The sequence below is a fragment of the Ovis aries genome, chromosome 1 (assembly GCF_016772045.2).
Source record: "Ovis aries strain OAR_USU_Benz2616 breed Rambouillet chromosome 1, ARS-UI_Ramb_v3.0, whole genome shotgun sequence".
NCBI lineage: Eukaryota > Metazoa > Chordata > Mammalia > Artiodactyla > Bovidae > Ovis > Ovis aries.
In genome coordinates this window covers 64156127-64170566 of record NC_056054.1, presented here as the reverse complement: position 1 = coordinate 64170566, position 14440 = coordinate 64156127, and the positions used below count along the sequence as shown (strand labels likewise).

The 14440-nt window shown below is 37.8% G+C and overlaps 1 protein-coding gene across 5 annotated transcripts in view; it reads right to left on the bottom strand.

The window, feature by feature from the left end:
* The window catches only part of HS2ST1 (heparan sulfate 2-O-sulfotransferase 1), a 191959-nt gene that overhangs the window by 30393 nt on the left and 147126 nt on the right, over positions 1–14440 (bottom strand). For all 5 annotated transcript variants that reach the window (XM_012175327.5, XM_004002165.6, XM_060411449.1 and 2 more), the window contains 2 exons: positions 13221–13459; positions 581–666 (listed from right to left, as the gene is read on the bottom strand). In XM_012175327.5, the coding sequence (XP_012030717.1) occupies positions 581–666; positions 13221–13459 (325 nt within the window). The remainder of the gene's footprint in view (positions 1–580; positions 667–13220; positions 13460–14440) is intronic.

Here is a 14440-nt window from a genome sequence, read left to right as displayed (position 1 = left end):
ATACCTTGATCCTATGCTTCCCCCAAAACATGGAAAATTAGAGTTATTTAGGTCCAGTTTCAGGCAAATCACTATAAAGAAAAATCACTTAAAAAAAAAGTCTTTTCATAACTCAATTGTAAAGCTAAAACAAGGTAGTCAGAGGGGAAGTGTGTCTTGGCTGAGAAGCAGACACTTCAGGTTATGAATAAGTGAGTAACGGCTTCTTTGCTTTCTCTGTTCTCAGTCAATGATGTGGTAGGTCATAATTCGACTGGCTTCTAGGTTAAAACTTGGAACTCTCCTGAAATAGTGTTATTTGATTGCACATGAAGCAGAAATATAATGATAAATAAGTTTAAAGGGCATTACCTAAATTTATCTGCCTTAAATTTCTAAAGTTAATCTGACAATCATCAATTCATGAACACTAGAGGGCAGTAAAACACTAGAAGGCATATTTACATTCCATATCTAAAGCGGCAAGCACAAGCCAGTGCTCTTCTAGAAACCAAAATCACAAGTATTTAATAACTTTATCTCTTCTTAGGTTGCTAAAGTACAAAGCATTCTTTCGTGTATAATTTTGGGTATAACTTACTTTGCAAAATCCAAATAAGAAATGTGCCCATGATAAAACCCTGGTTTCATCTCTTTCCAGGAAGTTATATTCTTTACAAAGCGCACCTAAAAAAGGAGAACATACTCATTACTTAAGTACAATTTAAAGAAAATAAAATTTTGTGATAGCAAAATGCTTTTCATTTAGGCATTTAAAGCTGATCACACCACTTTGACAATTATGGAGTTTGAAATACAGGCTTCAACTAAGAAAAGCATAGTGTGACCTGTAATTACTAATGCATCATAGAGAAGCTACTGTCACCACTCTTAGAAAAGAGTGAAAGAGGATCTTGAAAACAAAATTGCACAATGCAACCATTTACAATACTGTACAGTGAGTACATTTATATGGTGGGGGGGAGGGTATACAAACACACAAGCTGAAGCAGGTAGCAATTCAATATGGGGATAGTCTATGCAAATCTCTTCTTCCTAGAGACTCGTTATTCATAAAAATTCACATTTCTAATGACTAACAAATAAAACAAATATCAACTAATCCTAAAACCAAATGAGTGAAGAAAAGATGAGTATCAGAAGACTTTAAACCACTAAGAGCAGATATCATATGGTTGAGCAGATATCATCAACTTGTTGATAAAAAAGCTAAAAGATAAATTTTAAAAAATATCTAAATATTACTATTTTAATCTACTAGAATTAAAAGTATACAAAATATTAGTTAATACAACAGTTTAAGTATAAATATTAAAGTTTCAAGAACTGGTTAATACAGAACTTGATAAACCAACTACAAAACAGAATTATAAGAATTATGATACATAATTCTTCAAAGAAAAATAATATAAATTTCTGATAATCAAATCTCTGCAGGATCAACAGCAAGTGGTTAAGAATCTCTTCTGGAGACTAGAGACAGTGTGGGGATGGCTGGGGGTGGCGGCCCACCACCCTCTGCAGGGAAAGCCCCTGTAAGCTGCGACCTCAGCCCCTGACACAGAACTGTCAATCACCTACTTCTGACAATTCATCAGTCCTTCACTTACACTTTATAACAGTTAGTTACATGGTGATATTCTGGAGCACTTCTTACCAGGTTAGTCAATAAATTAATAGCCATGAATGATGGCTCCTGGATAAGGCCCACTGGTAGGAACAGAGTAGGGAAACTGCAGAAGCAGCCTTATGTCAGAGGATGTGAACTAAGGCAAGATGGAAGATTCTGGAAGGAGGATTTATAACTCAATTTATAACTCAAATACTAACAATGGAGTTAGAAACAATGGAGTTTTTGGAGGGGAAATGAAAAGAACCTTATGTTATTATTTTACACATACACATTATTAAAATCTGAAAATTGGATGTAGATAACAAAATTATGTTGTATTAGAGAGTACACAATTATATTATTTCAGCAGATATTTACAAATTGTCCCCACCAAAACGAATGAGCCAAATAAACATGTGACTTGAGATTTCAGGTTCTTTCCTATTTGTTCTTCAAGATATCAAACAGAATAAAAATATCAAATGGCAAATGAAAAAGAAACAGAAAATAAAATACTACTTAATCCATAAACTGAATCCTTAAAAAAGTTTACATGTTGAATATGAAAAACCCTTATAATTTCTACTTAATGGTGAATTATATAAGCTTTTGGTTCTGTGAAAATAATTTTCAGTATTTCAGTCCCAAATGAGGAAGAAATACAAGACAAAGAGACTAGGAATGGGAGATGGTGGTTCAAGGGTGCTTAAGATACTTACAGCTGAGCTCTTCAGAAGCTGAGATTTAAATGGATGTGATGGTATAAGAGGGAAATGAAAGGGAATGACAGATTGAAACCTAAGAAAACACTGTTATATAAGCCAAATGTTAGAGGATCATAGTACACTGGGATGAAAGACACGTATAAACTTCAAGTATCCTTTTTCCCTCCACCCTTCCAAAGGATGGTCAAGATCAAACTAAATTCTCCTGAAGACACACTCCATCTGCTGCGTGCTCTGTAATGTGAGGTGAAAAGCCCTGAAGCTGGATGAGACCTGGACTGCTACCGGGCTTCCCAAACTCAGTGTGCAAATGAATCACCTGCATTTTACCACCTCTTGTTAAAATGCAGACTCTGACTCCGCAGGTCTGGAGTGGGGTCCAAGATTCTGCACTTCTAAAAAGTTTCCACAGCATGGCCAGGTCAGCAGGTGACACTGAGGAGCAAGCCTTTAGCATGTGTGGACCCAGGACCCAGCTCTTGGTTTTATCAACATGAAGCTCGTTCTGTACTGCCTGCAAAGGAGGCCTGAGGTCTATAGAGGCTCTTTAACAAGGATATACTCTCTCAGCTATTGCTTTCATGATATGGAAAAAAAAAAAGTATGCTGAACTAAAACAGTGGTATAAATGTTATCACATATACAGATCATACACACACACACACACACACACACACACACACACACACACACAAGCTACCACAACATATAAAACAGGATGCCCCCGCCTACTCAGTCTCCTCCATCTGCCCACACAGTGATGCCTGAAGCACTCTGGAACCAAAGCATTCCAAGGAACACAGAAAGTAATAAAATAAATAAAAGGGCTGTGCCTCCATTGGACTCAGGGTACTCTGGTGAAGGCAGAACAGAACAAGGCAAGAGGCATCCACTGCTGTCACCGATCTCAAACTTTCCTGTTTGCAGAATCAGCACTTTAGAGGTAGAAGGGGCCTCGATATTTTGTACTCTTTATGTTACAGAAACTGAAGTCCAAGAACCACATAGCTCCGATTTTGGGTCCAATCATCCTATCAGAGAAGGCAATGGCACCCCACTCCAATACTCTTGCCTGGAAAATCCCATGGACGGAGGAGCCTGGTGTGCTGCAGTCCATGGAGTCGCCGAGAGTTGGACACGACTCAGTGACTTCACTTTCATTTTTCACTTTCATGCATGGAGAAGGAAATGGCAACCCACTCCAGTGTTCTTGCCTGGAGAATCCCAGGGATGGCAGAGCCTGGTGGGCTGCTGTCTATGGGGTCGCACAGAGTCGGACACGACTGAAGCGACTTAGCAGCAGCAGCAGCAGCGGCAGCATCCTTCTATACCACTGGCTAATTTCTTTAATCTATTATTGTCCAATTTAAACAAGGTTGGAGAGGTCTGGGGACTAGAAGACTTGAAAGAGAAGCAGACAGATATCTTTGACATCATAATACTGATCAACAGACTAGGACACTGAGAATTTCAGGTTCTGTCCAATGCTCAGGAAATCCCTGAGATCCAGACAGTCAAATCTCCAAGATCTCAAAGCTCTGTTGATATATCTCTCTCAACTGTATATCTTCCTGCTTACATTCATTATAATCTCAACTTCCAATCTACTCTGTGCACTATCTCTTGTACTGAATAACCATTTTTTGACAATGGCCACTGACTTAGTCTTGCCTTTTTATTGTCCTGGGTAACCTCAAGGGTTGCTGAACAATGCTGGTCAAAACTAAGAGACCCAGGCTAAATGTAGGACTTTGAATCTTATTATACCAAATACATTCTGAGGCATATTCAGGTACATTACTAAATTCTCTACAGTCTTTTTTTTTTTTTTAATTTTTTAATTTTTTGGCCGTGTTGCATAGCATGTGGGATCTTAGTTCCTAACCAGAGATCGAACCCATGCCCCCTGCATTGGGAGCACAGACCATCTGGGAATTCCCTACACTCTACTATTGCTAGTCTCCAAACACACAGAATCTTCCTCTAATCTCCAACTAAGAGAATACTGAAAGCTACAAACTTAATATATATGTGAATGTATTTTTTTCTTTCATCTAATCAACATTTAACTAAGGCAATCTGTTAAAATCTCATTAATAAAGCTGTGGCTGATTTGCAATAAATTCAAAGATGCTGAGCTGAGATTTACCTTCCCTTCAGAGGGAAGCAAAAAGTGCTAAGTAAACAAATACTGTCAATAAGGTTAAAGTGGTAGTTCACACTAATCTGGAGAAAAGTCTGAGCATTTATAAGTGTCATTTATATATGACTGAAATTCTACACCATCCTAATCTCCTTTTCAAAAGTAATCTCCCAGGACATAAAAACCTAATTAATGCCCTCTGAAGAACATACTTTTTAAAAGTTTTCCTTTCAAAGTATTAATTTAGCCACATTTAATTTTTATCCTCTGAGTTCTCCAGAATTTTCCCTGCCTCTCATCGGTCATATTTGCTTACGCCCTTTCATCAGTCTAGCTGCAGGCCCTGCCCTGTCACTTTCTGTGTTCTCGTCTCTTCTCTTCCACTTGCCTTTCAGTTTTTCTTCTGGTTTTCCTCTACAGTGGTGCATTCTGCCCAAGACTGTGAGATAAAGCTCTGGGATAGACAGGAGGAGATAGTAAGGGGAGATGTAGATAGATAGATAGTAAGGGGGGACGTAGATCAGGTGGGCAAGCTTCTACTCAGTTCATTTTATGGAGTCTTACTGACTACGATACTTGGCACTAATGAAAGATAAAGAGAGGGGGCAAAAAGGAGCTAAACTAATAGTGTCAAATGAGGCTGAATCTGAAAACGCTGAAAACTCTTGGGGAAAAGAAATAAAGTCACCATAGCAAGTTTATTCAAAGAGATTTTCCATACTCTGACTGCAAAAGGCTAGCAAGAAGGTGTTCCAGAAATAGTAGTTAGATAACAACACAGGAAAAAGAGATGTTTTATGGCTAGCCTGGAGCAAATTTTAAACTGTGATTTTTGTCAGATTTTATAACTCTTAAGCAGAGTTAGGCTAGCAAGTAATCAGAAGAGGCCTTTAGGGAAAACACAAGCAATGTAGGGAGTGGTGTTGTGATTTATTTGCTAGTTGAACCAGAATTGAACCAGTGCAATAGGAAAAGCTGAGAAAGCACCCTCTCACTAACACTATATCTAGACTTATATTCTTAATAAGAGTAATCTCAACATTATGATTAAATGTGATCACAAAAGAACTTGTTTTCACTATCTAAAAGTAGGAATGTCATCCTGAACATCCTGGTCAAATTCCAACTTTGTAATTACTACCTATTGAGTGAACATTACTATTAACTTGGGTAATTATATATACCAAACTCCTACTCATGCACATACTTAAAATAAACATTCACTGTACAGCCGTGGGTAGTTTTATGAGACTAAATTGGAGAGGAAGTTTTCTATACAAAGAGAAAAAATGAGTAATAATTGGATACCATATAAGAAAGGTTCAGCAGCAAAAGAACATAGTAAACTATCTGTACTAAAGCTCAGAACTGTGTTGTTCAATCCTACTACTATCAATCAGAGGTACTCCTTCTGCCAGGATTTACCACCAAGGCATCAAGCTCAGCTAAGAATTACCTTCAGAACCTAGGCAGGTTCATTTGTTCATTTATTCATTCAACAAAAAATTACGGAGTATCTACTATGTATCTACAATACATACAATACAATATGGACTATCTACAATAGAATGGTAAAGACTAGAGATCTCTTCAAGAAAATTAGAGATACCAAGGGAACATTTCATGCAAAGATGGGCGCAATAAAGGACAGAAATGGTATGGACCTAACAGAAGCATAAGATATTAAGAAGAGGTGGCAACAATACACAGAAGAACTATACAAGAAAGATCTTCACCACCCAGACAATCACGATAGTATGATCACTCACCTAGAGCCAGACATCCTGGAATGTGAAGTCAAGTGGGCCTTAGGAAGCATCACTACGAACAAAGCTAGTGGAGGTGATGGAATTCCAGTTGAAGTATTTCAAATCCTGAAAGATGATGCTGTGAAAGTGCTGCACTCAATATGCCAGCAAATTTGGAAAACTCAGCAATGGCCACAGGATTGGAAAAGGTCAGTTTTCATTCCAATCCCAAAGAAAGTGAAAGTGAAAGTGAAGTCGCTCAGTCGTGTCTGACTCTTTGAGACCCGTGGACTGTAGCCCACCAAGCTCCTCCATCCATGGGATTCTCCAGGCAAGAATACTGGAGTGGGTTGCCATTTCCTTCTCCAGAAAAGGCAATGCCAAAGAATACTCATACTACTGAACAACTGCATTCATCTCACATGCTAGTAAAGCAACGCTCAAAATTCTCCAAGCAAGGCTTCAACAGTACGTGAACCGTGAACTTCCAGATGTTCAAGCTGGTATTAGAAAAGGCAGAGGTAACAGAGATGAAATTGCCAACATCTGCTGGATCACCAAAAACCAAGAGAGTTCCAGAAAAACATCTATTTCTGCTTTATTGACTATGCCAAAGCCTTTGACTGTGTGGATCACAAGAAACTGTGGAAAATTCTTAAACAGATGGGAGTATCAGATTACCTGACCTGCCTCTTGAGAAATCTGTATGCAGGTCAAGAAGCAACAGTTAGAACTGGACATGGAACAACAGACTGGTTCCAAATAGGGAAAGGAGTACATCAAGGCTGCATATTGTCACCCTGCTTAGTTAACTTATATGCAGAGTACATCACAAGAAATACTGGGCTGGATGAAGCACAAGCTGGAATGAAGACTGCTGGGAGAAATATCAATAACCTCAAATATGCAGATGACACCATCCTTATGGCAGAAAGCAAAGAAGAACTAAAGAGCCTCTTGATGAAAGTGAAAGAGCAGAGTGAAAAAGTTGGGTTAAAATGCAACGTTCAGAAAACTAAGATCATAGCATCTGGTCCCATTACTTCATGGCAAATAGATGGGGAAACAGTGGAAACAGTGGCAGACTTATTTTCTTGGGCTCCAAAATCACTGCAGATGGTGATTGCAGCCATGAAATTAAAAGACTCTTACTCCTTGGAAGAAAAGTTATGACCAACCTAGACAGCATATTCAAAAGCAGAGACATTACTTTGACAACAAAAGTCTGTCTAGTCAAAGCTATTGTTTTTCCAGTAGTCATGTATGGATGTGAGCTGGACTATAAAGAAAGCTGAGCGCTGAAGAATTGATGCTTTTGAACTGTGGTGTTGGAGAAGACTCTTGAGTCTCTTGGACTGCAAGGAGATCCAATCAGTCCATCCTAGAGGAAATCAGTCTTGAATATTCATTGGAAGGACAGAGGCTGAAGCTGAAACTCCAATACGTTGGCCACCTCTTGCGAAGAGTTGACTCATTGGAAAAGACCCTGATGCTGGGAAAGATTGAAGGCAGGAGGAGAAGGCAACGACAGAGGATAAGATGGTTGGATCACATCACCAACTCAATGGACATGAGTTTAAGTAAACTCTGGTAGTTGGTGATGGACAGGGAGGCCTGGCATGCTGCAGTCCAAAGGGTCGCAAAGAGTCGGGCACGACTGAGTGACTGAACCGAACTATGTTTTAGGTATGGTTCTAAGCCCAGGGATACAAAGTGAACAAGACAGTCAAGGTCCCTGCCCTTAAGAAACTTAAATTATAATAGAGAAAATGACAGGAAATAAATAAATCGGTAATAGGAAAGATAGTGAAAGAATAATGGTACCTAGTAACCTGAAAGAAGTATTTAATAAATAGGATGGCCAACTAAGGTTTTGCTATGAGGATGTCAATAAGCTGAAACCTTAACAGGTAATATAAAGCCAACTGTGAGGCCAGGAGAAGTGCATTCTAAGAGGGAATGTTAAGTACAGAGGCCCTGAAGCGGTAAAGGCTTGGTGCATTCAATGAATCAAAAGTTCAGTGTGGCCAGCAAATAAAAGACTGAAGCAATGGCCAATGGGCAAGTGTCTGATCAAGAAGGAGGACCTGTTGGCCCAGGTAAGGAATTTAGATTTTGTTGGGGAGGTAGGAATGCTAATTTAAAGATAAGTAACTCACCATCCTGGGAAGATTATAATACGCATCTTGTATGATTCCATCACCTCACTGAGAATTATGTGATCTTTGCTATTCAAACTGTGGGTCAAGGACCAGAAGTATCAGTTTTGGCATTAATAGGAAGCTTCTCAGAAATTAAGTATCAGGCTTTATCTCAGTCCTTCTGAATAAAAAACTGTACTTCAACTGGTGTTCAGTATACACATTCTAAGTTGAGAAGCATTCACCTGAAGTGTTGTTCTGAAAAATCAGTATTTGCTACTATTAATATAAAACCATATGCTTTAATGCAAATAGCCAGAAGTTGGTTTAACAGTAAATTAAAAAAAAAATACTATACTGTCCTGTAAGAGAATACAAATTCTGGATAATTCCAGAAAGGGGTTAAATATGATCAGACCAGATCAGATCAGAGATTTATTTATCTCAAATAAATATATGAGAGCAGACAAGAATAAAGAAGAATCATAAAAGATGATGCCATTTAAACCTATTTGTTACTTTAAAGACAAGATGTTCCGTAATATAAAGATACTTTTGTGTACTAGAGTCAACTTCATTTTCCAACTAGAGGAACCGATTCCCTGTCTCCTGCTGATTCCTGTCCATTAACAGAGTAAAGCCCATCTCAAAAACATAACCTACACGGCTGAATCTACCTCATACTTACCACTTAAGTCCTTTCGTGCCTTATATTCTCAAATGATTACCTCCTAATCTCCTTGTTCCAACTGTTCCTCTTATCCCAACCTCTTAATTCTGAAAAACTCTTATTAAACTACAGAAAAGTTGAAAGAATAGTAGCCAATATTTGTACATTCTTCACCAAGAGTCACTGGTAACATTTTGCCACTTCTGTTTATCTCTTTCTTTCCTCCCCTCTCTCTATGTACACACACACTTAATTTTTTTCTGAATCAAAGTAGCAGACATTTTTGTTCAAGCATCCAATCATGGGTCATAATTTACACTTGGTTTTCATGTCTCCTTAGTTTCCTCTAGCTCATCACTCCCCTTCCCCCCTGCCCTTTTTGATTGTTATGACATTGACACTAATAGTTCAGGACACTTGTCCTAGATGTATATGTTCTATACAACATGGATTTGCTTGTTTTCTCAGGATGAGGTCCAAGTTAAACATTTTGGTGAGAACACAACTTGATGTTTTCTTTGAATAGTTCTCATAGTTGTGTCCAGTGTTAGAAAGTTGTCTTATAGCTATGATATATCTGATAATGACTTAGACCTTCCCCCCATCCCCGGCCCATGAAATATAAATCTGCCAAAGCTTAATGCATAAGACATTTATAGGCATCATGTACTGGTACATTTTTCCAGTTGCATTTAGATGAGATAAAACTTCTGTTTTCCTTTTAATAGCTTGTCACGCGCGCGCGCGCGCGCGTGCGCGCGTGTGTGTGTGTGTGTTTATGCAGCAAAAGAGATGCACAGACACTACCTTAAAGGCAAAGGGGTTACATAATGAACAACACTTAAAATGTATTTGTGGGGGCCAAAGTGGAAGAATAGCCTTGATCACCAGCTGACATATTTCAGAATGTCCGCTGGTAGTTCAGTATCTGTAGTTAATTAGGTAGGGGTGGCTTAATATACAAAATGTTCTCTAATACACCATATCTAAATTTTTTTTAACTGATGCTTTCTTCTGAATAGAAACAGTTCTTCAAACAAGTCATAGGTGCTATTTCCTTTCCCTTTGCATGACATATTAGATAGCATTTTAATTTTACTTTCAACCTAGTATAAGCTTCCTCTAAATGTAAACTTTTGAATATTAGATACCTTGAAAATAATTTCAAAAATATTTCCTGAAAATCATCTTGTATAATACTTGATTTTAATAAAAAACAAAACAATTAAAAAAAATACTTGATTTTAACACCATATTTTTATTGTCCTTGTGAGCTGTTCTGAACTGCCCTATTATTTAAATAAGAATTAATAAATGACCTATTTTGCTCTTCTTTCTTCTCTGAGAAATAGTTTCTAATCAGTATCTAACTCAAGTGAGACTTAAAAAATGAGGATTTTATTAAATCTGCTGTTGTCCTGATCTTCTATTTAAAGCCCAATTTACTCGTAAAAATATTTAGGGATATAATAGATGATTGTGCCTTCCGTTCTTTCATCTTCCAATCTCAGCAGTCCAGTCTGCTTAATATTTGCCTTTAATATCTCCAGCTCTTTCCTAGATTCATTTTTGCATGGGAGACTTTGCTAAACTTTTTATCTGCTTAATCATTCTTCTGAAAAATCTTAAGAGGTAAAGACAGAGTATTTCTGGTTTGATATAAAAGCATTCCCTATGTAACAGTTAATGCGTATTCAGAGTCGGACACGACTGAAGCGACTTAGCAGCAACAGCAGCAGACGCACTCCTCAGCTCTGCTTTCAAGTTTCCTTTATTGTGCATGCGATGTATACTGAGATTATGCTACATTCCTTGGGGAATTACCAAAGAAATGAAAAACAAGGCTACGTTTTTCAAAGAGCTTTTTTATCATTTACTAGGAAACATAAAACATAGTTGCAGGAACTATGAGAACTATTCAAAGAAAACATCAAGTTGTGTTCTCACCAAAATGTATAACCAAAATGTTTAACTTGGACCTCGTCCTGAGAAAACAAGCAAATCCATGTTGTAGTATTATATGGGCTTCCCTGGTGGCTCAGATGGTAAAACGTCTCTCTGCAATGTGGGAGACTCGGGTTCAATCCCTGGGTTGGGAAGATCCCCTGGAGAAGGAAATGACAACCCACTCCAGTATTCTTGCCTGGAGAATCCCATGGGCAGAGGAGCCTGGTGGGCTACAGTCCACGGGGTCGCAAAGAAAAATTTGAACAAATTAACTCTATTTTTCTAAACAGTATTACTGAAGAAATGTAAAATATTATGTGAGTATTAAGAAATGCTCCTTGTAAACCAAGATATATTCTGAAAAGTAATCATGCAGATTTAAAATCTACTACACACTGAATCGGAGAAGGCGATGGCACCCCACTCCAGTACTCTTGCCTAGTAAATCCCATGGACGGAGGAGCCTGGTGGGCTGCAGTCCATGGGGTCGCTAAGAGTTGGACACGACTGAGCGACTTCACTTTCACTTTTCACTTTCATGCATTGGAGAAAGGAAATGGCAACCCACTCCAGTGTTCTTGCCTGGAGAATCCCAGGGACGGGGCTGCCGTCTATGGGGTCGCACAGAGTCGGACACGACTGAAGCGACTCAGCAGCACACACTGTATAAAATTTGATAATTTAGGACACTTGCCCTTGAGATATACAAAATTACATAATGAATAGTTTTTATGACCCACTTAGCTAAATAAGCTCATGTTTCTTCTCATTTACAAAAGAGTTATTTGATTTGGCTGATGAGCGTAGATTTTTGGTTCTATAGAAGAGAGTAATTGAGGATACTGCAGAGAGCCAAGAATTATATGGGGACATGATATGCCATATATAATTAGCCTTTACAAATAGCTCTCTAGTAAGAAAGCGTACCTAACCGTGTGTCAATGTTATTCTCTTAATTCAATGAGAGGATTAAAGCTACGCTAAATAGTGGGATAACAGCAATTCTGTGACAATAAAATAAGGTCAGCTATTTTCAAACAGATAAATACATTTTAACTACATGACTGTCACAAATACCTGTCTAATAAGCTACCCCAATATGGTACTTGATCCTATATAGTATTTTCAAATATTATCTTTTCTTATCATGGGGCTCAATTCCTATTCCCTTTAATATCTGCGGAAAGAACTATACTTATAGTAAGAACTCCAGGTGTAAAGAAAATATCTGAAGCTACTGCTAAAGAGGGGAGTCAGTTTCAGTTTCTGAGATAACTTCCTCTACTTTTCTTAAAACCATTTCATAAATTATCTATCCATCTGTTTATCTAAAGATTCTTAACACCTTGAAAGATACTGCACCCCAATGTTCACTGCAGCACTTTTTATAAAAGGATACAAATTAACTTAATTACACAACAGAAAGAGTTATAGATGTGGAAAACAAGTTTACAGTCACCACGAGGTAAGGAGAGAAGGGATAAATTGGGAGATCAGGACAGACACAAAACATGCTACTATATATCTAAAATAGGTAACTAATAAGAACCTACTGTAGAGCACAGGGAACTCTACGCAATACTCTGTAATGACCTACATGGGATCAGAATCTTAAAAAGAGCGTATACATGTAAATGTGTAACTGATTCATTTTGTTGAACAACAGGAATTAACACAACATTGTAAATCAACTATACTCTGATAAAAAATTTTTAAAAAAGAGTCTCAATAACTTGAAAGGCAAGATTATATTAAAAATACAAGTCATAACCCCTGTTCTCCAGAAGTTTATAGCTAATACTTACATGAAAGAAGGTAAGATTCAATTCAGGAGTCTAGTCACAAAACTGAACCATATAGAATACAAATATTCATCAAATAAAGATTTCTCAGTGATGAATTGAGACAATATAATGATTTTTATTGCAGGGCATCTGCTAAAAATATTTCACAGTTTTAAAGGGCTAGCATACTGAAGAGTATCAAGTTTCTCTTCAAAACTTCAAGCTGTTAATTCATTTATTTCACAAGTATTTCAATACATATTGTAGGCAAGGAAATGTACTAAATACTGTGAAGAATGTAAAACTATAGACAAGTTTGGTTGATCCATTTCTCCAAGAAACTTATAATCCACTGGGCTCAGCATACATATCCCTTAAAATGCTTTATCTTCTTGAAATACAAAACTTGAGTTAGTGTCAGAAAACATTATTAATCCAAGTGGTATTTACCTGATCTTGCAGTGACATCACTGGATTATTTTTGGTAGTGTTGATGTGAAGAACATGGTATTTATTCTTTGCACACAGGTCATAGGCAATATTGGTAAAAGAGGTGCTTGCAGTTTTGGGGACTCTGTTATAAATGATCACCATGTCGTCTTCCTCATCTAAAGCTACATCTTGCCGAGGGCCATCCATGGTATGTCGCTGCTCAATCTCTCGAACTTCATGTCGTGCAATAGCCCTTTCTGCAAAGAAAAATATGAACTTAGTTTTGAAAGACACTATAAAGGAAGTTGTAAAACACTGAAAATAATTCCCTATTCCTGGAACACAGTTCTCCTACTCAAAAATGGGGTTAAGAACCACTAAAGAAATGTTTTAAGAACCAAAACTTCAGAATTATCTTGGAGAGATAATACTCATGCATATGAAGAACAGAAGAAAAAATAGTCATTGAGTTTACAGCAAAAAAGACACAGATGTGTATAATGGACTTTTGGACTCAAAGGGAGAGGGAGAGGGTGGGATGATTTGGGAGAATGGCATTCTAACATGTATACTATCATGTAAGAATCGAATCGCCAGTCTATGTCTGACGCAGGATACAGCATGCTGGGGCTGGTGCATGGGGATGACCCAGAGAGATGTTATGGGGAGGGGAGGTGGGAGGGGGGTTCATGTTTGGGAACGCATGTAAGAATTAAAGATTTTAAAATTAAAAAAAGAAAAAAAGAAAAAACAGTCATTGAGTTTAGAATACAACAGATTAGAGTTCTTCCATGTAGTTCAAAATATACTTTTCATTCCAACAGAATTTTTATAGCCTGAATTAATTCTCAAACACATAAAGACAGGTTACATGGAATACTAAACTTCACAGTAAAAATACACTTAGAAAATAAAATCACTTATAATTTAGGCAATTACTTAGAAATTTATTACTTAGGATGTAGTTGTGTGTGAGCTCAGTTGTGTCTGACTCTTTGCAACCCCTTGGACTGTAGCCTGCCAGGCTCCTCTGTCCATGGAGTTCTCTAGGCAAGACTACTGGAGTGGGTTGCCATTTCCTACTCCAAGGGAAATGGAGTGGGGAATTCCCCACCCAGGTATCCAACCTGCATCTCTCGTGTCTCTTGCATTGGCAGGTGGATTCCTTCCACTGCACCACCTGGGAAGTATACAGGATGTAATAACTCCCTTCCTCATCAGAATGTACTATGGCAGTG